At 43.3% G+C, this 13,240-nt stretch overlaps 2 protein-coding genes across 2 annotated transcripts in view; one reads left to right on the top strand and one right to left on the bottom strand.

The window, feature by feature from the left end:
* The window catches only part of jak1 (Janus kinase 1), a 36,469-nt gene extending 27,953 nt beyond the window's left edge, over positions 1 to 8,516 (top strand). Inside the window, exons 24-25 of the mRNA XM_076724239.1 lie at positions 429 to 539; positions 918 to 8,516. Of these exons, the coding sequence (XP_076580354.1) occupies positions 429 to 539; positions 918 to 1,037 (231 nt within the window). The 3' untranslated portion in view covers positions 1,038 to 8,516. The remainder of the gene's footprint in view (positions 1 to 428; positions 540 to 917) is intronic.
* An 880-nt stretch (positions 8,517 to 9,396) lies between these two features.
* The window catches only part of raver2 (ribonucleoprotein, PTB-binding 2), a 77,393-nt gene continuing 73,549 nt past the window's right edge, over positions 9,397 to 13,240 (bottom strand). Inside the window, exon 16 of the mRNA XM_076724240.1 lies at positions 9,397 to 11,569. Within this exon, the coding sequence (XP_076580355.1) occupies positions 11,429 to 11,569 (141 nt within the window). The 3' untranslated portion in view covers positions 9,397 to 11,428. The remainder of the gene's footprint in view (positions 11,570 to 13,240) is intronic.

The raw sequence follows: 13,240 nt of genomic DNA, 5'->3' as shown, positions 1-13,240 counted from the left end.
CACACACACACACACACACACACACACACAGTCATTTGTATGAGGCAGATGGTGTTGGTCTTTGGCCAGAGCAGCAGATGACAGACTCCACCAGGAGCTGTGTCCAACCTGCAGCCTGTGCCAGCACTAAAGAGCTGAGTTTATCATGAAGATCTTTGATTTCCATCAGGCTTTTAGCTGCCACTGTAATCCCGACCCACCTGTAACCATTACTGGAAGGTGGTCAGTAATGCAAACCTGCACAGGTTAAGCGGATGTTAAAAGGACTTGATGTAACAGAAGCTGGAGAAGAAAAGCTGTTGTAGCTGCACTCGTCACTCTCTTTAGCCCATTTTCACTGGAGCTGTATTTTCATGTTTCATAAAACAGAGGCAGCATTGAACAGTGTTGCTTTCACTTGTAACCCGTCCTTGTCCTCGCCCACGCAGCTCTTCCTTGGTATGATTGGTCGGACTCATGGTCAGATGACTGTCATCCGATTGGTGAAGGTGCTGACAGAAGGGAGGAGATTGCCACGTCCTGACGGCTGCCCCGAGCCTGTAAGAAACCGTCTTCTCTGCACCAACACAACAAAGACACAGATTTGATTTAATATGTTCTGAAGAAAGACTCTCAGGTTAGGAGCAACAGTGATGGGGGAGAAGGCTGCATTTGGAGTTTAATTGCTGTGCGAGCATTATTAGATGCAAAACACCTCAGTGAACTGCCTGTAAGCTAACACGCGCTAAACTGCGCCACCTAGAGGGAAGGGAAGTTAAAGCAGCAGCCGTTTGTACTTGCAGATTTAAACATGTTGATGTCTCCAGCGACGGGCAAAGAAAGTACAAGCTGCTGTATTTGAAAACTTACTCATGAGGTTTATTTCTTTATTTCTTTTACATTTTATTTTGCAGTCTAACACAGTTTGTGTTCAACAGGTGTACGAGCTGATGCGCAAGTGCTGGGAGCAAACGCCCGAGAGGAGGATCACCTTCAAGCGTCTGATCGAGGGGCTGAGCCTCATGCAGCAACAGCTCCAGCCACAGAACGACCTTTAAACCTCAAAGCGCTGGAGGCTCTGGGAGTGAAGGCGACTCAGCGTGTCGACTTTGGACCAGATGCAGGCAGCAAAACTGACCCAGGATCAGCAACTGCTTTGTGCTGCTTCACAGTGCTGAGAGACAGCGGTGAAGGATGAGAGCTCCACACAAACCTCCTTCATACTCGCATATCAGAATCAGGATCAGATCAGAATCAGATAACCTTCCACAACTTTGTCATAAAGACTTTTAGTCCTAATCAACTCATTTTAGCCTGTCATATTTGTAACATTTTCATTTGTTGCTATTATTCTGATATTTCGTTGTTTGAGTATTTTGGATGAAACCAGTCGATCGTGTTGAATCTTGTAGCCTTCGCCGATGCTTAATGTGACCGTGTATCTTACAGAGGACTTCCAAGTGTATCTAACAGACTTTGCTCTCTGCAAACTCATGTGGACTCATCGCTCACATGATGTCTTGCCTTATAATTTTGTGGACTTTTTAAAGATATTTTATGGAGTTTTTCACCTTTATTGGGCAGAGTGAGGTGAAGAGGCAGACAGGAAATGTGGAGAGAGAGGCGTAAAATGACATGCAACAAAGGTCCCGGCACCGGTGTGGTCATATCACCATTTGGCTTCTGAGGGGCTGCGATTGTGTGGACTGCTGGCTGATGTTGCTCTCACTCATGGAAGCTTGAAAGATGGACACGGATCAGAGAAAGGACCCGTTCAACGTTCAGTTCTCCAATCTTCTTTTATGCGGTTTCATCCACTTCATATCACCTTTTACACTGTTTGGAGATTTGTCAGGTCCTCTGATTGTTTGAGTTGAGTTCATCATGTAATGAAACGGATCGTTAATGTGCAGCAGATTAGTGGCACTTCTGTCCTCATAATGCAGCACTTGTGTTAGTTGTGGAGTGAGATTCAGATGAGTACCAGTGAGAGACACTTGAGGGCAGCATCACTTCACTTTTTCTCTATACTGTTTGTAGCTTTACACTTACCTTCAAAACTGTACAGGCCCCAAATACTTGATGACATGTCAATGTACTTTACATAATGTTGCATAAAACAGCCAGTTAAAGGAGCCAGTTGCCATTGTTTCAGACTGTGTATGGAAGGACTTTAGATGGTAAACAGGGTTTGAAGTGAGAAAGAATAATCCCATGATTATTCACATGGCGTTCTATGTTCATTTGTTCTGAAACGTATAATTTCTCTTGGTGACATAACGTTTAGAATTATGTATGTGCATTTTATTTGTATTGTTTCCTTTTTAATCCTCCAATAAGCCAGAAAATGTATGAGTGTACTTTATTTGTGTGTATGTCAAACAGTTTGAACGGCCTTAAATCCATCAGTCAACATGAGCCGTCTCGCCCAGTCAGATTATCATGATTTCAGAAATGGTCAGTTTACTTAATGCAACTGAACTACAGGCTTTACTGTGATTGTTGGCACAAGGGCAAAAAAAAAAAAAAAATGAAAAAAGTGTCGACAAAGTTGTGCTTCAGTCCATGTTTTATTTAGGAATGTAAAAGACAATTCCTTCTGCTCAAAATAAGTGAAAAGAAATATATATATATATTTTTCAAAAAAAATAAGACAAAGTATGATTCATGTAAGGTAAAAGTATCCATAAATACACAATGAAAAAATAAATAAAATCAGTGTTTGTTGTGTTCTTTGTGTCAGTCCAAATGCAATATATTATTAACTACTGAAAACAGTTTGTTCTATATATTACAGTTGTAAGTAGGCATGCTAAAATTGCTCTAGAAATACCTTATTCACAGTAAAACAATAGCAATGTCAGTGTGATATAAAATTTTGCAAAATCTACAGTATAATTCAGTTCAGACAAAAATCCACATACTGAAAAAGCAAAAAACTGTTTACAAAGCAAGAAGCACAGCAAATCTAGATTTATCTACAGCCTTCAAAATGTGTCAGAAAATCAGAAATACTTGAGTATTGCAAAGCTTTGTAATCAACACACGCACGCACACGCACGCACACACACACACACACACGCACACACACAGTCATTCACTATTGCAAAATCCAGCCTCACCACCGACCTCATGTAATATGCAGGATACATCCAGGTACAATGGCAACGCACTGAAGCTAAGAGGAGGCTCCGTTTACACCAGAACAGAGAGATCTGGGTTTGAACGTGGAGTGACTCAGCTGTGTTTGTGTAAACACTACAAGCAGACAGAAATCCACAACTCTACAAGACAAAGAAGGTTTTCTGTTCTGATGTAAATGAAATAAAATCGACTGCATTTTAATATCATATTTCTCTCAACAAAAAGTCCAGCAACACTAAGCTCAGGCTGCATTTACACACAAACAGTTTGTCCTGAACTCGCTAACAGGTTACCACCGTGACACGAGACTCAAGAGCATCCTTCACTTCCTGTGTGTGGGTGTGGGGTGTGTGTGGGTGTGTGAGCAGGCTTTGCTTGTGCTGTGTTGATGTCGGGGAACCGGGCCCCTTTGTGTACAATCATCATGAGGACGTCACGTCTAGTTGGTGGCACAGAGAGGCACAGAAAAATAAGAAGCTTTTCTCCATCAGTCCAACCATCAGCTCGACAACAGTCCCCAATAAAAAGGCTCTGATACTGTACAAAGGTAACGAATCACACACGTACAAATGTTTTCTTCCCCAGCTGTACAACTATTTGTTTTACACTGAAACTGAGGGAGGCAGCTTTAGAGATCATATTGCAGTTAAATTCCACGATATATTCAGCATTTGAAGGGAAAAATAAAAAGAGTCAAGGCTTGATTCTTTCAGTATCACGTCTTAGCATGGCAGGCAGACAACGACAAAACAAAAACATCGGTGACTCGAGGCTGGTGTTCAACCAGTCACGTAAGGTGCATTGAGGGCTTGTAACGCACGTGCAACCACAGAATCACCCGTGAAAACAAACTAAGCTTGTATTTCCAAACGATCTGATTGGATGACACACGTCTGCCATGAGAAAAACATACGTGATGTGACGAACCGGCAACAAGTGTCCAGATGTTATTCTTATTCGTGCTCTGACTCACGGGCTGCCTACCTTGATGGATGTGAGTCTGGAGGGTGGTGGTGCTTTACCACACCTGGCCAGTGTTAACCGCAGTAACTTGAAAGGTGTTGCACTCAGGCCCCGCCTTCGCTTTGACACGTGACAGACTCAGGGAAACTCCAGTCTTAGATCTCTTTCTGAACACCTTACCATCCCTGCTGGTACATCCTACAAACAAAACTGGAGACTGAAAGACTGCACTGGTCGAGGAGACTGAATGAAAAAGCAGAATAAAGACTAAATCAGACGTCTGTGAAACACAGGAACAAATCTGCTCACAGCATGACAAGAAAAGGGGGCACCCACAGACACTTCATCTGTTTATGTCCAGGCTGCGAACAAGAACAAGCAGTGGAATTTATTCCTGCCTTTTCTTATTTACATCCTGCAGGGGCGCGTGAAGGGACCAGTCTGCAGGGCCATTCTGCTCACCTGGGGAGTCCTTCAAACTCAGACAGACAGAAAAGCTGTTGCTGGTAAATGTTTAGAAATACAGACTTCCGAATGAGGACGAAGCCACTGTTCATCACAGAAGCTGAACCAGCATTGATGGAGCTGTTTGGCACTGGTCGCGTCCACATCGTAGATTCATTTAAAGCAGCGCTCCCCAACCTTGTTGCGCCACGGATCGATTTCACGTAAAGCAATAATTTGCCGGACCGGCAAAGAAACGAATAAGAGGAAATTATTAAAAATACAACTCACCATGACCCTGAATGTAGTAGTTGTAATTAGTGGGAGCCCTGCGCTTGTTTCTCTTCAACGAGATGGCTTCATTGCCTCATTTGCGAGCCTGTCGCCACATATTACGCACAGCGGGCTTAGAGCGTGAGAATCACCTGAAGCGATAAACCCGTATTTTAAGCAGGACTGCTGATATTGTCTCTTAAATGCAGCGTTCTTTCTCTTGGAGGTTGTAGGCTCTTCTTCTCCTGTCATTTGGCCTTCCCCCTTTACGAAGAAGCTCTCCAAAGACGTTTGTTTTTACTCATTTTTACTAGTTTGTAGGATTACTTTTTTTTTTTTACTATCGTTTCACGTGACCGAGACGAGCGGTTTGACATGTATTCAGAGGCACAGGCGGATGCACCTGATTTTCAAAATAAAACTTCTTTCAGACTCTGATCGACAATAAAATATCTCTTGTTCAGTCTCTCTGTGCTGCCCAGTACCAAATGGCCCCGGTGGTTGGGGACCGCTGATTTAAAGGATAGATTTGGAAATACTCTATACAGCAAAATGAGGGGAGATCAAAAAGGAACAGATCTGAAAAGTGTTGCCTCTGAATCAAAAGTTTAATTCATCTTTTCTGTGCTGTAGAGCTCACTGTGCAGAAATACTGACGACGCACTAATGAGATGCTTCCTGCTGCTGCCAATTCTCATTGAAGCACCAAATATGTGTTCATCCACAGCTGAAAATAGTCCCAAACAAATTCGCTATTTCTTCCTGTTTGATTAGCCTTTGCTAAAAACTGCAGTGGCCAGCTGTTTTAGGTCGTTGGTCTCTGTGTGGGATTTGTTGACAATAACAAAAACATACAATATCATCGACTTTATCCTTTAAATGTGATTGGGGCAGATTTAGTGGGATTATTCTGCACAAAGCCGGCACATTTGCACATCCCATGACTGACACGTTCGGAGGCATCATGCCAACTGTGACCTTATGTGTCTGCATCTGAGCGTCTACAATTAGACTGCTGTCAGATATCTGTTCAGCAGGGAGGCAGGAACGATGTTTGTCAGTTGGCCTGCGGCAGAGACGCAAACTGATTGTTTTTCTCTGTTGACATCAAAGAGGCTGGATGACTTGCTCCACAGAGGAGACTAATAAGCATAAAAACAGGAGGGCAAGGATGTCTTCATATAGATTTGGATCACATCAGGAGAGCGGTGAGAGAAATGGTCTGTGAGAGTCCAACTAATACAAATACCAGAGCAGAGAGGAGACATTTCCAGTGTGTGTGTGTGTGTGTGTGTGTGTGTGTGTGTGTGTGTGTGTGTGTGTGTGACAGCTCTACAGGTATGTGAACATGCAGGAGTCTGGCACACATAATCAACAGTCTTCACTGAGTGAGCAGACAGAAGAGGAGAAAGAAAAGAAAGGAAACCTCTGCAGGCTGAGCAGCTGAAGGCAGCTGGAGTTGTTTTTCCATTCCTCTCTCCTTCTTTCAGCCCGTCTCTCCTTATCCCCATTACCTGCCAAGAGCACATTTTTAGAGAGCTACACCCACAGAAACACACACACACTGCTACAGTTCCTGCGAACCACTGCTTCCAGCACACACACTCAGAAGCAGTCCACGTAAACACCAGTTCAACTCCCGCTATCTGCAATTCAGTAACATGGAGGCTCAGAAACCAAACTACTGTGAGCGAGCGCATGAATGAATACTGCACAAGCTCTACTCGGTCTGCGAGGCAAGATGTGAGAGCAGAGGGGGTCTGATTGAGAAAGTGTAAACCTTGTTTGGAGCACAAATTTCTGATTTTGTGTATCATCACAAACAACAGCTTGAGCAGGACAGTCATATATACTGGCTGTCATACCTTCCTCACAGGAAACAAGCATGTCAAACAGCAGCTAAACCACCAGAAATCACACACACTGTGAAAGTAAAATCAGGACAACAACCTCAGGGCTGCACACAACAACAAATCCAACCGTCAGTGGGAAAAGGTCTGTATTTTCATGTGCGAGGCAGAGAGAGAGAGAAAAGGGGGAACTGTTAGTTCAATGGTGCCAACAAGTGGTTTACTGTGAGCTGCAGCTCTAACTCTACAGTGTAACTGGGTACAGTGAATGCAGCATCACTGCCCATTCTGTCAGATTCATTTGGAGAAATAAAATCACCTGAGCTGAGCTGATTTCTTGTTCACCAACCCAGTTTGTTGTGTGTGTCGCTCTGGCTGAGATTCATGTTGCACACCAATGTCCCTGTCCTTCTTCCTCACTTCAAAGAAGCCACATGGAAGTTTTATGGTGAAAAAGCAGCAGAATATGCTTTTGTAATGGTTACTTTCTCTCAGCTCTAACTTGCCCATTAGACTTGCCAGAGGCTCCGTCATTCATAAGCAAGGACAGAGTGAGGTTCACCACTTTGTGAACACATGATTGTACAAAAGGATATTACTACATGGGCTCAGGAACATTTTGGAATCAGGGGTGTAGTAGTGGCTGGACTCCACTGGAAAGAGGAAGACTCTGGCTCTGGCTTTTTTGTGTGTGTCAGCCTTGAGTGGAGCCTTGACAATCAAAGGAAGCCCTAAAGCTCATTCATGTTCAGTGACAAAGCATCAGTGAAACTCCTGATTCTGTCCTCTCAGACTCTCAAAACATCTTCTATGTAAACTTAAGTGAGACATCATGCAGAGAACAAGCTGACACATCACCACTAAAATAATTCAGGCCTTACTGGCTTTAGTACCTGAATGCACCGTGGCAGACAGTTGGAGTGGACGACAGTCAGTCAGGACGACAGACAGACGGGAAAAACAGACGAGCGGACGGCGCTGTCTGAAATCTGCTGCCTCAGCTGTTTCACCAACACACCGGCCCCATCTCTGCTCTGAACACACTCACACAGACATGACAGAGACTTATAGAGAGGTGGAGGTGAGAACAGGAAGAGAGCGCTGGAGTCCAGCCGGCTACTTTTCATCCACTCACACCAGGAAGCAAATCAAACTGTGGCTCCAGGCCAGACCACACAGCCGAGTGGTCCAGAAGAACACGTCATCATAAAGCTGATTCGGGGGGTGGGGGGGTGGGGTCACGTTGAGTGGTACAGTGTGAAGGGGGAAAAAAATCAATTAAAAGAGCTGCTGAAGAGGAGAAAAGGCAGAACGGCTTCTGCAAACAGCCACAGATGGAGAGAGAGCGACGTCATGTGACAGTAGATCTGACTGTGTGTTAGCATGCTGAGTAACTGCATCTTTCGCTTTTCCCCAAAAATGAGCCTCAGTTGCTATTTCAAGACAGAAAAATCAATAGATCAGTCTGAGAAAACAGACAGTTTTGGTGTTGGAGCAGCACAGCAGAGAAGGTGAGGAAAGGTGTGTTTAAGTTACAGACCGACGCAGCTTGACTACACACTGATATCCTGAATTACACCTGAGGTCCCAGCTGCATTTCAAATGACTGAATGTTTCTTCCATGCTCTTCCTGTAATGTGACAGTTACTGTATTCGTTAACGGGCTGAACCCAAGTCAACACTCGTACTCAGAGCAGAATCTGAGGGCTGTTAATCAAAGAAATCACTTGCTAAGATGGACTGAGAAAAATGTTGTAAGGTGATAATTTGGAGTTACACTTGTTATTTTATGTGAAGCAAAACGGTCAAATAGAAATTGATGTGACTTCAACAGTTCTGTGCAGGCCCGCAAAAAGATAAAAATCACCAAAATAAAAGCATTTCAGACAAGCTCAGTCACCAGACGTCCAACAGGAAATAGACAGCCACAATAGTGCAAATACAAGTTAGTAAAATTCAAATAAATGGAAAGTGAAGAGAGAAATACGTGCTAAATAGAAGCTTTGTGATATTCTGAAGACAAATTAGGAAGAAAAGGTAAAAGCTGATGAACTTTTACAAGGCTTATAAGCTAAATATAAGATTCATCTAATATCCAAAATACATATAGTGTACTCAAGGGAACGCAGGACACCATCAACCATCTGAATTTAGATTCTGCCTTCACCATTTAGGCAAATGTAAGGCGCCGGTGTATGAAAATGAGTGTGAAAGTAAAAACAGATGCAGACCCTCCATTAATCTGCAAAACACAGTGGAGAAGTGCCTCCCAAACAGAAAAATGATAATACAAGAGGAAAAGGGAAGGGAGCCGCTGCATGCAACAAAGTGACATGGTTCATGATGCTGAATATGTGCACACATGCAGGCAATCAATGGCACAAAGACCACACAAAAAGCAGAATAAATGTTCCACTTATTGCCATTCTTAGGCTCTTTTTCCTTTTCTGTTTCATTCACATCCTCCATAAAACATGAATGCACCGTTCAAACCGTGTCCCAGCTGCATGTTAAAAATGATTCCCTCTGAACTGACAGCGAGACATGTGACACCGGGACACACGACAGGAAAATCGAGTTAGCAAACATGTAATCGGATGAAGAGCAGACAGCTAGACAGTCGGCGAGGAGGCGATGGGGAGATGCATTGCCCTTCGTTTAATGTTCGGCCATTTTATTAGTACTTAACAAGCGTTCCTGCAGGCCACCGTACATTACCACACATTCTGTTTACAAGCAGCTGTTATCGGAAACTGATGTGCATGAATTATCTGATCTCACCTGCTATTGGGCTTCCCGGTGTGTGAGCGTGGTTGCCATGGCGACATTAGTAATATTCTGCTCCGTGATATGGAGTCAGATAGCAGAATACAAAGAGACATTTACCAAGCCAAAATAAACACCTTACATTCATCTTTCTACGGCAGAAGGAGCCTTAGTTATTGCCGGTTTGTCGGAGAAGAGGCCTGTGCACGTAACAAACCCAAAGTCCACGCCGACGCATTGAAACACAGAGCTGTCTGACAGTGATGAGCATCCATCGTTTGTTTTTCTTTTCTGCTTCCCCTAAAAACTTAAAAAGGAAATACACATGCACAGTGGCCTGTTATAGGAGCATGTGACGAGCAAGAAAATAAAACAGTGCACTCTGAGAATCGTACAGTCCCTGTGTCCCAATCTCATACTACTCACCAAATATACTTCTAAAATCTACATATTTGCATAAAGTTTTATCAGAAATGATTCAACGTGTGCAAATGTACCGTCAAATTACCACTTTGGACTATTAACCAATGAAACTTCAGAGACAGCAACATGGTTCCTGCTTCAGGTGTTCCTGGAGCCGATTCACCATCAACCACTAATTTCACCATCTGTGGGCGGCTCCTCAATTCCCATCAACAGAACACCAAAAAAGAACAAGGGTCTTTGAACGCATACTGAGTGATTTGAGTATGCAAACACGCTCAAAACCAGCTCTGAGTTAGTATGCAGTATAGATTCAGGACACGTTTACTCCTTTATGTTGTAATACTGTAATACTAATGGCAGCTGGAAATGGAAGTAAAGCTCCTGTTACAGTCCCAACACATTTTCCACAAAACGTCTGTAATGTGTTACAGTAAAGAGGAGAGGAGAGGAGGGGGGAGGAGAGGAGGGGAGGAGGGAGAAAGGACTGTGCCCTAATATTTGGCTTAAACTTTAAAAACCAAAGCAGATAACTACATGTAAGTCAACACAATCTGATTCAATATTAACAAGTGACTTGAATTGCCTTGGAATATTATTATATTACAAATAAGTAACAGCATATATTGAAAAAAAAAGATGCGTAGTTAATGTTTTCCTTTCATTCATATTGTACAACTCTGTCACCAAAGAGCTGGGAAACATCCATTAAATATGATATTGTCTGTTACGCATGGCTTTATATATTCTGTATTACACACGGTATTTACACCAGCCTTTGATTTTCTGTCCAGTCTTTCTGTGAAAGGTCCATTCACTGAGGGAAGCTATTGTAAGTCACCACAATTAAGGGCTTTGATTGGTTTTGGCCCTTTTTTTTCCTGATGTGCTCCCAAACCTCGGGATTGAAATGGCTGACGCTTCCTACAGAAACAGCATATCAACACACATAAGCACGCACGCATTCTAATTCTCCGCAGGGAGATATAAAAGAGGAACCTGGGCAGTAAAAGGAAGAGAAGCGGGAACAAACAGGATTCAGCTGGACCGATTAATCAAAGCGTGAGTGTGCAACAACAGACGCAGTTTGTCTTTTCAAAGGAGACGGACAGGGAGACGGCTGACTGTAGGACCAGTCCTAAGACAGTTTGAGCAGGCAGACAGGTGGCCTGGCTGCAAATACAAAAGCAGCTTATACGTACAGATACAGCATACTTAAGTTACATTATATTAGAAAAAATGTACAAGATAATATTAGTTAAGTACAGTTGACACACTGAGGAACAACGGTTTAAGTTAAAGAGTTAAGGCTTGAACAGGACAAAAGCAACACCGTGTGTGTGTGTGTGTGTGTGCGTGTGTGTGTGTGTGTGTGTGTGTGTGTACATAAGTGCCAGGATCAAAGAGCACTATGGCTTACTTTCACTTGAGCCATTTGCAACCCCAAATTCTATCAAACTCAATACCTACAGTAGGGATGCAAAATGGCTGCCACAGAAAGGCCACTAGAGGGAGCTGTGACATCCAGCAGACGCTGTGTGCGCCTCCCTCCGTAAGCTTTAGGCTTTAAGGTGGTTTGGTTCATACTAGAGCCTCTTCCTTTTGAAGTAGTCGGCGTACTGCCCTCCCAGGCCCTGGGAGTGCTGCCCGATGTAGGCGCCATCTGATGATGTCACTTCCTGCACCGCCAACTGAGGGTACTCCCTCTTGTGGCCCCTTGTCTGGTTCTGAGGAGGCAGGAGAGAGCGGAGTTAGAGCTTCAATGTCCACAAATGTCCCACATGCTAAAGGAACAAGATCAGCTTCTGCGGCGACGTCAGATTGTTTCACTTCATATAACCAAACAGTTTCAGACGGATAATACACCTTAAAACTTCTTGAATTTAATTCCTTTAAAGGACCAGTGTGCAGGATTTAGTGGCATCTAGCGGTGAGCTTGCAGACTGTAACCCCCCCCTGCCATGTAGAAACATGATGGGGGAGGCCGCTCCCTCTGTGGATGCAAAGAGCTCATTCTAAAGAAACGATTCTTATTTTCAGGTGATTAGACACAGATGAAAACACTCTTATTATATAGATGTGTTATTAGTTCTCTGGGGATTGAGCTCATTTCTGTCCTATTTTTAATGTTTCTTGCTTTTCTTGTGTGGATTACCTACATGAGCGTCTATAGTCAACACCTCTGCTTATTAAAATAAATAATGGCTAATAAATGTAATAGCAAAAAAGAAACTGATCACCTAACATCGTTTTCTGGTGTGCAGCATGTAACTGAAATGAGTGCACACTCACTGTAAACATCAAATGATCCAGGAAACTAAAGAATTTGAACGTCTACAGTCTGTTTTCATCACTACATTCATCGACACCTTAAACTGGAAAACTGCAGATAAACTAAAAAAGCATCCTGTGTCTGTGTGTGCTTCAGGTTTAACAGTGTGAGGTTGGGCCACAGAGGCTGTCTGCACAAACAAATGTAAATCTTTGTTGAGATGAGGCTTAGCTCAGGCGTCTGGATCCTGTCTGCTATCGTCACCGAGCTCTCTGAGTCCTTTCCTCCTCCTCTCTCCATTGATTTCACAGCCTTAAACCATGAGGATGTGCTGCAGCTCTATTGCCACGTCTCAGAAGAAACGTTGAGGCCTGTGACCCCTGAAAACAAAGCACTTCTTTCCTGGCTAGCAGCTGCCTGTGTTGCGAGCAGATCAAGCAAAGAGTCATTTTTAGACCCGAGCACAGGTCACATTTGTCCAGCAATTCACTAGAATACAAGAGCAGAAAGTCTGAACACATGAACAGAATTATGTACGGTGGAAAAAATGCTGCTTTCTTAACCCGCTCATCCTCTCACAACCTGGATGACACACAGTAAGTCTGTTGATGTAGTGATACGACATAAGCCGTCTTAAAATATGATTAAATACCGCGATAAAAACAGGAAACACCAGACATTAAGGCCTCTGACTATAATTTCCTTCTTTAAATGAGGGCCCACTTCTCTGTGCAGCGGAGGCAAATCAAACCCTGATCTCCATTTCATACCATTTCAGGCAGTAGTGCATTAAGAGCAGCCAGTGACGCAGTGAGCGCTTCCTGTTGCTGCTTCACACTGACAAACCTCTTTCTGTGCTTCTTTTATTATCAGCACAAGGTAAAACAAAGGGTGATCCTGACACTCTCGCCGAGTCTCAGTAGCTCATTTTTAATGCAAACAACAGTGTTTAACTCACCACTCACACACTCCAGAGTAACAGATGTATAAGATAATAGTCTGTACTGACATTTCTTCTAATGTTTTGGCCTTGTTAGGGTTGTTAGGACAAATAAATCCATCCGGTTATTACAAATTATTACTCTAAATTCAACAATGATCCTCTCCTTCAACTCCTCATTGTCAA

Source organism: Chaetodon auriga, chromosome 3 (genome assembly GCF_051107435.1).
Source record: "Chaetodon auriga isolate fChaAug3 chromosome 3, fChaAug3.hap1, whole genome shotgun sequence".
In the NCBI taxonomy this organism is placed as follows: domain Eukaryota; kingdom Metazoa; phylum Chordata; class Actinopteri; order Chaetodontiformes; family Chaetodontidae; genus Chaetodon; species Chaetodon auriga.
Note: the sequence above shows the minus strand (reverse complement) of the source record. Positions and strands in the feature narration are given on the sequence as shown.